Source organism: Labeo rohita, chromosome 15 (assembly GCF_022985175.1).
Source record: "Labeo rohita strain BAU-BD-2019 chromosome 15, IGBB_LRoh.1.0, whole genome shotgun sequence".
NCBI lineage: Eukaryota > Metazoa > Chordata > Actinopteri > Cypriniformes > Cyprinidae > Labeo > Labeo rohita.
In genome coordinates this window covers 19081762-19097290 of record NC_066883.1, presented here as the reverse complement: position 1 = coordinate 19097290, position 15529 = coordinate 19081762, and the positions used below count along the sequence as shown (strand labels likewise).

The window sequence follows — 15529 nt, the reverse complement described above, 5'->3', positions numbered from 1 at the left end:
ACATATTGCGCAGACATGAATACTGTCATGTATTTAATGAGTTCCCTACCTAGACAGCATGTTTGGCCATGATAGGCGCCATAAGTGCTGTCTAATTAGGGAACTCGCTAGGTTTGACAACACAGCCGTACAGTATCACGTACCACCCTTCCTTCCTGTGGTGGGTAGGGTCGCTTGTGTTGACAAACACTAGGGTGGAGATCAGTTCATTTTCCGAGTTAAAAAGCTGCTAAATAAACGCTTTTTATTAAACATATAGGAACACACGCGAAAGGATTATTGTTTGGTATTAAATGCAAGTATGGGTTGCTGTCTGACTGTTGGACCAAATGAAGCGCTCGTTGTGTCAGGTATCGTGACATATGTGTTTTACTATAGCTTGTAATATTAGGAATGTATCATTTATATGCAATTATTACATTCATTTGTTAATGAAGGGTGCATATGAGTGTTTGTTTTTGCAGGTGTTATGAATTGTGTGGTAAATCGTGCATTAGCTAGCTAACATAATGTACAGCTACTACGTTAGCTCAGCTCTTCCGCGTTTACACCAGTCATTCATAACTGTGTCAATTATTTTAGTGAATCATATTTTTCTGAAACGTATGATAAATTCGAGCGTAAACATATTCTATTATGAAACTCAGAGTTTGCCCTTAATTTCCCTTTTGCATCTTACTTTTGCTAGGTTCATCGCGTTACACTGTAGTGATTTAATATTTAGTATCTCTTTACATTCATTCATAACTAATTATACTTGATCGAAACGGCCACTTTGCATGCTAAATAGTGTGGATACATTGTGCAAAAGCCTGAGAAATGGCAACGTGAAGTACTGTTTATTTGACCCAGCATTTAGATAGTATCAGATAACCATACCATTGTATTTACATAGTAACTCAAGGGTGTCTCCAAAAATACTATACTACCAAAAGACCAAATTTATATTGTGAAAAATTAATATTAAAATATGCATGAAATAAAATATTTTGTTTCTATTATGTCACGTTTTTACTCATTACAGTAATGTACTGGGAGATATATTTTTTTATTTATTTAAATATTTATTTTTTTAATTATTATATTATTTTTTTTTTAAATTAATTTATTTAGTTCCTTTAATATTATTTGTATTATTTTAAGTTTTTGTTACTGTTTTTGTCTTTTCCACAGACCCCCTAGCATTCCCTCGAACCTATTAAAAAATAAAAAATAAAATAAAAATAATTAAAATAGGTAAACCTTAAAAAAAATTAAAATGTTCTTTTAAGTAAAATTTTATTCATTTTAAGTAAAATCAACTTAAACTTAAATTTTATTTCAGGTAGTAAATGTAAAAAGTTTAGCTTGACATTACAATTACATTAAAATAACTAAAACTAAAGCTGAAAAAAATAATAAGACTATATAAACATTTAAGACAAAATAAGATAACATGTACTAAAGTTTCAAAATACAAATAAAAAATAATTCAAAATATGAAAATATGAAGTTTAAACTTATTAGTCCAATAAACTTTTTGTTAAAAATATTTTTAAAAATTATTTTAAAAAGCCTAATATTTTGATTCTTTTGTCTTGAATCAATATTAGACTCTATTGCATTAAAATGAATCAAAATAAATAAATAAATAGTCCAGCCTTTTTCATCATCAATTTCATGGCATGCATTATATTATATTATATTATATTATGTTATATTATATTATTAATATTTTTGTATTTTTTATAATGTGTTCTGACTCGTAATTCAATATTTTTCTTTATTGCATTAAACTTACGGTACTACAAATATTTTTATTTATCATTACTTATGTTTTTATGTCACAATAAAAAAAAAAAAAAAAAAAACTTAATAGTCCAATAAACTTTTTGTTAAAAATATTGTTTCAAAATTATGTTAAAAAGCCTAATATTTTGATATTTTTGTGTCTTGAATCAATATTAGACTCTATTGCATTAAACATCAAAATAAATGAATAAATAGTCCAGCCTTTCACATCATCAATTTCATGGTATATTATATTATATTATATTATATTACATAAATATATAAAAGCCTTAAAAATACAGTAATCCAAATATTTTCATTTAATGTTTTTGTCACAATCCAAAAAAAGACAAATTAAAAAAAAAAAGCAAAATTTTAAAAAGCCTAATATTTTGATATGTTTGTGTCTTGACTCAGTATTTAAAATAAAAATAATTCATTTTATTTTTAAATAAAAAAAAATCAAAATACAAATAAAATCTATAATAGTATCTCAGTAATACTACAACAACACTAATGGTTGTATTCAGTCAGAGTACTATGGTATGGCTTGTTTGTAAAGGCATCTTTCATAGCATCTTTTAGTTAAAGTATGAATCACCACTGAACTCAGTTCACACAGATCCTATCCTTGTAATGTTTGACTGTCTTTTGAGATTATCACTGCAATCACAAGTGTTTTTTTTCTCTTCCAGGTGCCTGTTGTGGGTCAGATGAAAAGACGTATGTGGTGGGAGGCTGGGCGTGGGCATGGTGGCTTATATCAGATACACAAAGGTAATGCCAGTCAAATAAATGCGGATCACAGGTTTACACGATCACATTTCACTGTGCAGTGCAGTAAATCTAGTCAAAGTTCACTGTAACAACACACAGTCAATTTTTAGCAGTAACTGAAACGCCTGACCTTAGAAAACTAAAAGGCACACACCTTGTCAGGTGTTTGTCAAACCAGTTTGGCTGTATAGAGGTCTTCAGCGATTGCTTTAAGAGCTACTTTAATCACATACATCTTCTGTCATTCGGATATTGATGCTGTACTATTTCTGTTTACTTCTTAAATTTCCACGATCAGCTGAACTAGTTGATTTATGAGCTGATCTCATGCTTTTGTATCAAGCGTTTGCTTCGTGAACTTATCTTTGATTGCATACTGAACTTCACTGCCATTGTCTTTGGCCTTTTGTCCCATGTTTTGAATTCTGCAACGCTAACATGCTTTGAAAAATCAGGTTTTTCTTGCCTTAGGCATTGGTTAGTTATACTTGAAGGTTGTGGTTGACTTTTGGTATTTCTTTTCCCCCAGAATTACACTAGAGATTATGACACTACAGCCTAAGTGTGAAGACGTGGAGACAGCGGAGGGAGTCGCTATTACAGTTACAGGAGTTGCTCAAGTAAACACTCTGTCATGGAGCACTCACACATCATTTACTGTTGTATAATTACATGTAGTATTAGATTTCCATCATCAGATTTACTTTTAAACACAAATGTCGGGGTGAACCGTGAAGCTAGAATCTGGAGGAAGGTTTGGGATCTCCACGAACAAGATTAAGCACTTCTAGATTAGTAGTGATTACAGAATACAGTACTTTTCTATAGAATACAGTAACATTAATACTGTATTAATGGTTGAGTCATTATTGCAGCTTAGTATCAAAAAGGCCTTGAAAGTTATAGTATACATTTAGGGCCCTAAGATTTCCAAGATGTGGAAAACATTGACGGAATGGTAGAATCCAGTCATAAAAATGGAATTGACTGTATAACACGGATTGTCACGGATTTTGCTGAATTTTGGATGAATAAATCGAAAGTAGGTCAGTACACTTAAATCAAAACACAATATGGACTAGTGTCTGTGAAAGTTGCAGAAAGACTATTTAAATATGAATTCTGTGTATCTCTGTGTGAATGAATGGCGCAGACATGCGGTTTTGTTTACTACACACATACTGAAGCGTGTGTGATGCTCGCTGTGTTACTGCAATGGTTTTAAGGAATATTTACCAGAAAAATGATTTATCAAAATGTAAATACACAACACAGTATTTCTGGAATGAGTGGATGAATGAATGAAGGAATAAATAAATAAATAAATCATTTTTAAATAAAATCAATTAATTAGAGATGCTTTTGATTATTAAAAATGAATGAAACCATTAAAATGTAATCCAAAAAATTACTGGAAAACACTGAATTTGATAAAAATAACACTGAATTTGAGAAAGAAATAAAACATATTTCATAGGGCTGTCATTTTTATTAAACCTTTAATACACTGCTGTTAAATTGTGTATGTTTCATGATTTCAGTTAATTAGACGTGCCTTTTGATTAATATTTTATCATTTTACCATTAAAATGATATACAATGGGGAAAAAAACGGAATACAGAAAAATAAAAACAGAAAAAAGGAATTTGTGATAGTAAATACATTAATAATGTTACAAAAGTTTTATATTTTAAATACTTGCTGTTCTTTTGTAATTTCTAGTCATCAAAAAATCCTGAAAAAAATCACACATCACAATATCACAATAGCAAATATATTAGCAACACAGTTGTTTGCAACACTGATAATAATACATGTTTTTGAGCAGCAAATCAGCATATTAGAATGATTTCTGTGACATCTGAGGATCATGTGACACTGGTTTTAGACGGTTTTAATTTCAGTTAGCTATAATACGCCTGGGTTTAATTTTAGTTAAGTTTTAGATGGTTTTAGTTTTAGTTAACTATAATAATAGCCATGGTTTTAGTTGGTTTTAGTTGAAGTTAAGTATAATAACCCTGGTTTTAGTTTTAGTTAACCATAATAAGCATAGTTTTAGTTGGTTTTAGTTTTAGTTAACTAATAACCGTGGTGTTAGTTGTTTTAAGTCTAAGTTAACTATAATAACTATAATAACTATAGTTAAATGTAATAACCCTGGTTTTAGTTGTTTTTAGTTTTGGTTAACTATAATAACCCAGGTTTAATTGGTTTTAATTTTAGTTAACTATTATAACCATGGTTTTAGTTATTTTTAGTTGTTTCTTAGTTAACTATAATAACCATGATTTTAATTTTAGTTAACTGTGATGATCATAGTTTTAGTTGGTTTTAGTTAACTATAATAATAGCCATGGTTTTAGTTGGTTTTAGTTTAAGTTAAGTATAATAAACCCTGGTTTTAGTTTTAGTTAAGCTAAAACCAACTAAAACTATGGTTATTATGGTTAAGTTAACTATTATAAACCCTGGTTTTAGTTGATTTTAGTTTTAGTTAACTATAATAACAATGGGTTTAGTTGGCTTTAGTTTTAGTTAACTATAATAACCGTGGTGTTAGTATATCCATATAATAAACCAGTTAACTATAATAACCGTGGTGTTAGTATATCCATATAATAAACCATATAATGGTTTTAATTGTAGTTAAATGTAATAACCATGGTTTTAGTTGTTCTTAGTTTTGGTTAACTATAATAACCCAGGTTTAGTTGGTTTTAGTTTTAGTTATCTATTATAACCGTGGTTTTAGTTGTTTTTAGTTTTAATTAACTATAACAACAATGGTTTTAAATTTAGTTAACTGTAATAATCCTGGTTTTAGTTGGCTTTAGTTTTAGTTTACTACAATAACTATGGTTTTAGTTGGTTTTAGTTTAAGTTAAGTATAATAACCCTGGTTTTAGTTTAGTTAACCATAATAAACATAGTTTTAGTTGGTTTTAGTTTTAGTTAACTAATAACCGTGCTGTTAGTTGTTTTAAGTCTAAGTTAACTATAATAACTATGGTTTTAATTTGAGTTAAATGTAATAACCATGGTTTTAGTTGTTTTTAGTTTTGGTTAACTATAATAACCCAGGTTTAGTTGGTTTTAGTTTTAGTTATCTATTATAACCGTGGTTTTAGTTGTTTTTAGGTTTAGTTAACTATAATAACAATGGTTTTAAATTTAGTTAACTGTAATAATCCTGGTTTTAGTTTAAGTATAATAACCCTGGTTTTAGTTTTAGTTAACCATAATAACCATAGTTTTAGTTGGTTTCAGTTTTACTGAAATAAGTGCTGCCTAAACTTTTGTAACGGTACTTTTTAACTTGTATTACAAAATGTTTTTGAAGAGTTGAAAAAGCCAAATGAAGCAGTGGTTTAACTCTTGCTTTGTGTTTTCGTCAGGTCAAGGTTATGACTGACAAAGACTTGCTGGCAGTTGCCTGTGAGCAGTTTCTGGGAAAGTCTGTCATGGAAATCAAGGCTGTGGTCCTGCAAACCCTGGAGGGACATTTGCGTTCAATTTTAGGTTAATAGATTACTAACAATTACAATAAGCTCATTAAAAAACAATGCTTACATGTGTGATTCAGTAAAGCTGATGTTTTGCTGCTGTTCTTACAACAGGCACTTTGACAGTGGAGCAGATCTACCAGGACAGAGATGAGTTTGCTCGGCTGGTAAGGGAGGTGGCAGCTCCTGATGTGGGCCGGATGGGCATCGAGATCCTCAGCTTCACTATAAAAGTAAGATATGTGTGTTTCTTAATGCAAAATCATGCTCATGGACAAGATGCAGAAGTGACCTCCCTTTATTCTAGACCTCAATGAAAATATGAACACTTGTGTTTCCATACAGGATGTCTATGACAAGCTGGACTACTTGAGCTCACTTGGAAAAACTCAGACAGCGGCTGTACAAAGGGATGCTGACATTGGAGTGGCCGAGGCAGAGAGGGATGCTGGGATTAGAGTAAGAAACATTTGGCTTCACTGTCTTTATTGCTAATGCATAATCCATTAGATATGTGGCATTTATTAGCCTCTGTTTTCTCCCACCACCCTGATCAGGAAGCTGAGTGCAAGAAAGAAATGATGGATGTGAAGTTCTTGGCGGACACTAAAATGGCCGACTCCAAGCGAGAGCTGGAGCTGCAGAAAGCCTCTTTCAACCAAGAAGTGAACACTAAGGTTGGATTAAATTTCATTTCAATCCAGGGCCATCATCATAAATCACAGTCAACTTTATCTTATACATTCACATTTATGAGTCTCAGATGAGAGTGATAGTAATCATATTACTAGATATGTGTTCCTTCTGTACACAGAAAGCAGAGTCTCAGCTGGCCTATGAGCTACAGGCAGCTAAAGAGCAGCAGAAGATCAGATTGGAGGAGATCGAAATCGAGGTTGTGCAAAGGAAAAAGCAGATCTCCATTGAGGAGAAAGAGATTGATAGGACAGAGAAGGAGCTGATTGCGATGGTCAAGCGTCCTGCTGAAGCAGAGGCTTACAAGATGCAGCAGTTGGCTGAAGGACAGAAGTGAGTGTGACCTCTGAATCTATCTATCTATCTATCTATCATCTAAATACATTAATATTTTAGTACAATGCCATTAATATATTATATAAAATGTTGAAAATATTTTTAAATAAAGATTTTAGCATTAGATAAATGTAATAAAAATTTAAATATAGACAGAAACCAGAAAATAAACATTAAAATATGAATAGATATAATAATCTAAAAATAAAATATGAATGATAAGCTATGATAAACTATACATGAAGACGTAACATATTACACACACACACAAACATATATATATATATATTTCTATGTATATCTATTACTTTTTACCAACATACAATTTTTTTAAATATAATAATATAAAATTCATATTTGTATATAATAAATAAGATGTTTAAAAAAAAATAATATTTTAGAATTAAATTAAATAAGTAACAAAATTCTAATATACACAGAAATCAGAAATATAGCCATAAAATACATTAGACATTATAAAGAGATATTATAATATAAATAGATATGATAACCTAAGAATAAAATGTAAATGATACATAAATACATGGTTAACATATTATTATTATTATTAGTATTACATTTTTTAAAAGTCTAATCATACAATATTCAGATTTTAGTTTTATAATTAAATAAATATACTGTAATAAAAATTCTAATATAGACAGAAATCTGAAAATATACATTATAAATGGAAATAATAATATTAAAATAAAAATATAAATAGAAAATATAATTGTTATTATAAATTATGCATAAATACATAATTACATATTACATTTTATACACAACATAATATATATATATATATATATATATATATATATATAATAAAAAATAAAATATATTGTATTAAGTATTATTACCATGTACCATTACTATCATCTATCGCTTCATTAATTAATATACACTAATTTGTTTTCCAATGACAATAATATAAAAATATAGACAGAAATCAGAAAAAAGACATTATAATATAAATAGATATAATAATCTAAAAAAAATGTAAATTATAAATTGTACATAGTAATTATATAAATACATAATCAACATTATTATTACAATTCAGATGCAAAAGCCTCTAACTCCATCTGACATATTTCTTTAAAACGAGCATAGGTTCCTATGTAAGTTCTGGTACTTCTGATTGGGCTGAGGCTGGAATTTAGAGAGTTGAATATAAAAGTATTTGATGGACGTATAATATGTGTCAGGAGCATTCACTCAGTATCATTATCTCATTTTTGACCGAGATGGCTTTTAGCTGGTTTTGCATCTGAGCTCTTCATATATATATATATACTGCTAGTTGATGGATCGTCCCTTGTGGGATTTAAACCTGCAATCTTTTAGTGTCCATCTGTGCTTCTCCTCTACTTTCAGAACAAATGTTGCGCAGATGTTGCATCAAGCCCTAATAGGATGTCTGATTAATCATGTATCCATTATGTATTTGATGAACTGATCTTTGACACACACCAAGATGAACTGTGCTATATTTGTCACACTGAACAGGTTGAAGAAAGTGCTGACTGCTCAGGCCGAGGCAGAGAAGATCAGGAGGATCGGAGAGGCTGAGGCCATCTCTATCTCATCTGTGGGGAAGGCTGAGGCTGAGAGAATGAGGCTGAAAGCAGAGGCCTACCAGCAGTACGGAGAGGCCGCCAAGACTGCGCTCGTCCTAGAAGCGCTTCCCAAGGTGAATGAATGTTTCTCTTATGTTCTTTGGATTGCACATGGTCACTATGGGCCTGGATTACATATTTAGATTTTATGTCCATCACCTACAGATCGCTGGAAAGGTAGCAGCTCCTCTGTCCAGGACCAATGAGATTGTTATTCTGAGTGGGGACGGCAGCCGTGTGACCGGGGAGGTGAACCGCCTCCTCGCCGAGCTGCCTGTGTCTGTTAATGCACTCACGGGTGTGGACCTGTCCAAGGTAAGACTGGGAGTTAAATTAAATGATTAAAAGACAAAACCATGAAGTTAATCAAGCCTTAAAGACAAAATGCTATGGTATATTTTTTGACCAAGTGTTTTATGGTGATGGGCAGTTCACTGAAAATATACAGTAACACTTTACAATAAGGTGTCATTTGTTAACATTAGTTAATGTATTAATTAACACGAACGAACAATGAATAGTACATTTATTACAATATTTATGCATCTTTGTTAATGTTAGTTCATGAAAATAGTTGTTGACTGTTTATGTAAGTTCACAGTGCATTAACTAATGTTAACAAACACAACTTGTGATTTTAATAATGCATTAGTAAATGCTAAAATTACCATTAACTAAGATTATTAAATGTTGTGGGCATATTGTTATTCTTAGTTCATGTTAACTAATGTAGTTAACTAATGTTAACTAATGAACCTTATTGTAAAGTGTTACCAAATATACATTAATATGCATAATAATAAATAATGAGATGATAAATAACCCACAAAAACTGACATTTTCCATAAATTATTTAAAATAATAGACAACAGTTGTACATTTTTAAATTTTGCTTCTCAAGCCCAGGCTATTTTGACTATGTAAATAATAAAACAAAATACTAAAAACTAAAATCAGTTATTTTCAATGCTACAAGTGAATTTAGGCATCACAAAATTATAATGTAGTGTATAATTACAAGTTAATAATTTTGAGATTATACTATTATAATAATATTCATTTAAGACAACATTAAATAATGGCAAAAGGTATAAATGTAATAATCAAATATCTAATTTAAATATTTAAGAATAATCACTTTGTTTTATAGATTTGGATAAAAGAGTCTGCTAAATGAATAAATAAATGTGCATCTGAATTATGTAATTTCTGAATAAAATAATGGCAACACTTTAAAATATGGTCCATTAATTAACATAGGTGGTTCAGTAAACATGAACTAAGAATGAACAATACTTCCACAGCATTTATTAACCTTAGTTAATGTTAATTTCACCATTTACTAATGCATTAGCAAATTCAAAAGTTGGGTTTGATAACGTTAGTTAATGCACTGTGAATTAACATGAATAAACAATGAATGACTGTTTTTTTATTAACTAACATTAACAAAGATTAGTCAATTCTGTAGTAAATATATTGTCCATTGTTTGTTCATGTTAGTTAATACATTAACTAACATTAACTAATGGAACCATATGGACTTTTCTCACATTTACGGGTTTCTCAACAGCAGACGTCGTCACGGAAGAGTACCACAAATATATTTTTTGCATTCCCATTTGCTCAAACAGCAAAAGTAAAACTATACGATAATGTTTTCATGACTTTCAATCAAAGGAAAAAAAATTGAGAGAGATTGATATCAGCAGTCAGAAGAGAGAACAATGTCAAATTTACCATCCCTCTCATAGACGCAGCATTAGAAACACCCTCGCATTAGCTTGAACTGTTTTTTTGTAACTTGATGAAAAGGTGATATAATACAAAGAATAGTGTTGTTAATTTTTTCATACATTTTTAAAAAAATCTAAATATAAAAAACCTTTAAGGATTTGTTATGCTGATGACCGCTGAAATGTGTCATCGCAGTCTTGTGAAAAGGGTCCAATGTAAAGTGTTACCAACAGATCTGTAACATGATGATATGTTTTGCCAATCAGAATAAAAATGGAGTTCCATTCCCACAGCCGACATTTATAGCATATTTTTATTAGGGCTGGGTAAAAAATAGCGATTTCTTGTTTTTAGTCGATTCTCATCTTTACAAAACGATATTGATTCTTAAATCCCAAGAATCAAGTAGTCTAGCCTGTTTGCAGTTAAAGGAGAAGTCCACTTCCAGAACAACAATTCACAAATAATTTTCTCACCCCCTTGTCATCCAAGATGTTCATGTCTTTCTGTCTTCAGTCGTAAAGAAATTATGTTTTTTGGAGGAAAACATTTCAAGATTTTTCTTCATATAATGGACTTGATTGGTGCACCGATTGTGAACTTCCAAAATGTAGTTTAAATGCAGCTTCAAAGGGCTCTAAACCATCCCAGCTGAGGAAGAAGGGTCTTATCTAGCGAAACGATCTGTCATTTTTGTTTTTATTTTTTTTTTTTTTCAGAAAAAAAAAATTTGTATACTTGTTAAGCACAAAAACTTGTGTAGCACAGGTCCTGGGATGCGTGTTCACATATTGAATCATGTCGAAAGGTCACGCTGGTGTTGTGCCCATTTTCAACTCCTGCCAAATTATTACCCCCTCTCACTGAAATCGCTACCTGATTGCCTATAATACTCAGGCAATACTGGAACTACAGACCCAGTGTTTACAAAGCGAACGCGCAAAGACTAAGAAATGCAAGTAAGTCAAACGCTGTTTACAAACAAAAAGCTGCAGCGATGTCGGATGATTCTGAAGTTGTAGGAGAAAATAAGATGGAGTTTTTCACCATATTCTTTTTTTGTGCTGGAGTACACAGATGATAAACTTAGACGTGATTCGTAGTAGTGATGGGAAGTTCGGATCATTTTACCGACTCGGACCTTTGAGTCTCGTTCAGCAAAATGAACGAATCTCTTTGAGTCATTTCGTTCATTTTAGCAAAATTTAATTAAAATGTTACGTGTTATTTCCCTAACACATCTACTGCTTACACAAACGTTGATCACACTGCAAACAAGACAAAACTATAATGCTATAAGAATTATAATTATAAGATTAATTCATTGTTTACCTGGGTCTTTAGTCTATGATTTGCTCATCTCACCTCTTATCTATCGTTTTCGTGTTTGAGTCGATCGTTCATCATGTGACAGCTCCATGAGATGAACGAACGACTCGAAAAACCTGAAGACTCAAAACAGGTGAACTAATTAAGCACAGAACATGACAGGATGTTGCGCATGTGCGACTGAACGAATCACTCCCAGAGACGACTCGTTCTTCCAGAGTAAAATTAAAGATTCATTCAAAATGAACGAATCATTCAAGAACGACCCATTACTAATTCGTAGCATCGTGAACGCGCATCCCAGAGCCTGTGCTACACAAGTTTTTGTGCTTAAAAAGTATACAAATTTTTATTTTTCGAAAAAATGGCCGATTTTGTTTCGCTAGATAAGACCCTTCTTCCTCGGCTGAGATTGTTTAGAGTCCTTTTAAGCTGCATTTAAACTACATTTTGGAAGTTCAAAATCGGGGCACCAATGAAGTCCATTATATGAAGAAAAATCCTGAAATGCTTTCCTCAAAAACCATAATTTCTTTACGACTGTGTTAGGCCAGATGAACATCTTGGATGACAAGGGGGTGAGTAAATTATTTGTAAATTGTTGTTCTGGAAGTGGACTTCTCCTTTAATAAACGAAACGGATAAGCGCACCTCCCATCCAAACGCAGTAAGCTTTGTGCATTGTTACTTTTGATATATAACAAAGTCTCAGATTTTAAATTCTGTCCCTTTTATTACAATACTCGAACAATAAATGCCGTTTTGGCAATGTTTAATGTGGCGTGACAGATCGCTGTAGCACGTCAGTTTAGAAGCCTCAGAGAAGCGGAAGTGAATTGATCATCTCCTGCGCTTTAAAACGGCATGAATTAAAAATGAATAAATATCCGAAGGTATGTTAAAAGAAAGAGTACAACTTACCGAAATCCATATCCGTGAGGCTATAACATATTCATTATAATTTTTATGTTTTAATAAATCCGTCAAGTTTTTATGATAGCCGCCATTTAAATGTTTATATTTCAAAAAACGAATTGGTTTAGCAATATAATTATGTAGCTGTAAAGTTAGTATTTGTATACAAAAATCAGTTAATTTTAACCCCCAATATTATAATGTAGTACCAGCTGACTCTCTTGTATGTTTTACAGTATTATTTAAAGTTTTTTTTCTTGAAAATATGCTGTGTACTGTATCTGATATATATTCAAAATAATCAATATTAAATCAAATCTAACTGAATAAGAATTGCAAGCTTATGAATAGAAATCGAATTGAATCCTGACATTCATGTCGATACCCAGCTGTAATTTTTTTGTATGATATGTCATATTAAATATTCATCCACCTTTTCTGTCTGTACTTTTACAGATACCACTGTTGCAGAAGATAACAGGTGCTCAAGCATGAAGTCAATCAGTTGTGTCTCCACCATGATGTGTTGTATGCACTCACAGGAACTGCCTTTGGAAGACTTGGAAATCTTTTTTTTTTTTTTGAATGGAAAAAAAAAAAAGCATAACAAAAAACAAGTAGATTTTTTTATACCTCTGGTGCCTTAATGTTTCATAGGACCAGAATATCTGCATGCACTGCTGCTCCCACATTTTTATTTTTAAATCACTTGCCGCTGGAGTCATTGTACATCTCATACATCAAGAGACCATTAGAACAATCAGTGTTGGTTTTTGTTTCATTTTGTTACATAAAGTTGTAGTATCAGCTTACAAGATTTAACCTATCACTCTTTTTCTTGACTATTTTATACACTTCATCTCTGCACTGCACACTAACACTTGATGGTGAGTCAGCTTTAGATTACAATCAAATCTTTTTATCTATCCAAAGTCAAGCACTACTTTTTCCATTTATGCTCACATTTCTAGCTACAAAGAGGCGACTTTACCTTACAGATCCTGCCATGATTTCTAACATTCAGGAAGTCTGCCACTGATGTAGAGTAGCGAGTAGCATTCAGTATACTAAGCTCTTGGGCAAAAGCATTGCCTTACGGGTAAATATCAGTGTCATCTGAGGTAGAATCAAGCCAAGTGCTCCTCTTCTTTTAAAATGTTGCTGACATAAATAGACATGGCCTTTATAAATCAGTTCATTAGTTTTAATTTTTTTTTTGCTTGTACATTTTTAAGATATTTGGATTCTGTGTGATTTTGTTTAATGTATATTATTGGGCAAATTTTGTTTTTAAAAAGAATTTATTTGTTTTTTTGTTTTTTTTTAAGCAAACTCTGAAAAATGTCGGGATATCCAACCAATCCGATGTTGTTAATATAGTTTCATGACGACAGAGTTGAGCCATTTTTAAGATAGTATAGTTTTTGTATAGTTGTATGACAGCCATGCCTAACAAAATCTTTCTAAATATTAACACTAGATACTGTAATATCTGTCATGAGATGAATTGAAATCACCCTTTATGGACAATAATGTTCTGTTCTGTAGTGGTTTATTTAGATTGTGTACTCTTTCGTCACTGTGAAAGTTATATTACCTCGTTTTCCCTCATTCAGAGTTAGTGGCGGTTTGCAGTAGAGTTTGTACATTTATTCTGCTGTATTTAGTAGTGCTGTGAAGGGGCAAAGTCACTTTTACTTGTTTGTTTGTCATGCTAATGAAACACCAAATGATCAAGCAAAGAGATCGCACTCCTCTTTGTAATATAAAGATTTTATTCATAGTTTTTATCTGCTTGTCATCTATGTTGATTAAATCTTTATAAAACTGATTTATTGTTTACCCTGCTAAAAAAAAAAAACAGCTGGTCAACAAGCCTGGTCTTAGCTGGTCATCAGGCTGGTTTCAGGCCACTTCCTTAGCTGGCCAGGCCAGGCTGGGAGACCAGCTAATACCAGCTATTTCCATCTTAAACCAGCCAAGACCAGCCAACCAGCTTAGGCTGGTTTTAACTGTTTTTTTTTTCAGCAAGTTTATTTTGTTTTAGGATAAGCCCCTGAGACTTCTGTTTTTCCTCATAAAAACAGATTCAATCAAACTGTAATATTATTTTAAAGAACATTTCTATGTTTGATTCATTCAGAACTGTTAAAGCCATGTCAGGTTTAGCCATTTAGCATTAGAGCATCATAGACTGTTTATGTGCTTTGTACGGTATTGGTAATGTACTATACTGCGTATTGGACAAACATTATAGGACTGTACGACACGTTAAAGCTCAGATGTGCTTCTCTTTTAGTGGGTCAAATGATACACAAACTAACCCCAAATATGCCATTGACCAAATGGGGAGAATTTGGTAGTTTTATACATACTCTTTACACAGCATGTTTATGGTGCATGTATTTCCAAATGTAATAAATGTAATGTGACCCTGTTTTTGTCCTGTTGTGAATGTTGTCTCATTCCATTAAAGTGCTCATAGAAACTGTGTCAACTTTATGTAATTCAATACGAATGAATGTGAGGTGCTGAATGTGTGCAGAGGTTGTTTGCTATGAAACACTGACACCGTGTGGTTAAGATGCGCAGTGTATGATGGCTCTTTTAAAAGGCAAATCAAACAGTCGCCTCCGTGAAATCACCACGGGCGTGTTTTATCTTAATATATATATATATATATATATATATATATATATATATATGTATATACAGTCGCTAGTACTCTTTTGAAGCTGTACACTAAAGTAAAGGGATCAAAAAGAGTGTGAATGTGACAAAGCTGCTCCTAAACAAGGCAAGTCCAATAACACAGACTACTTTTCCATATGATGTTTTCA

The 15529-nt window shown here is 31.7% G+C and overlaps 1 protein-coding gene across 1 annotated transcript; it reads left to right on the top strand.

Moving 5' to 3' along the window:
* The first annotated feature begins 143 nt into the window (after positions 1-143).
* On the top strand, positions 144-15180 carry flot2b (flotillin 2b). Its single transcript, XM_051129881.1, has 11 exons — positions 144-350; positions 2466-2547; positions 3077-3167; positions 5947-6070; positions 6169-6287; positions 6400-6513; positions 6612-6731; positions 6869-7083; positions 8599-8782; positions 8874-9023; positions 13146-15180. The coding sequence occupies exons 1-11, from the start codon at positions 302-304 to the stop codon at positions 13182-13184; spliced, it is 1287 nt and encodes a 428-aa protein (XP_050985838.1). The 5' UTR covers positions 144-301; the 3' UTR covers positions 13185-15180.
* Positions 15181-15529: the final 349 nt, after the last annotated feature.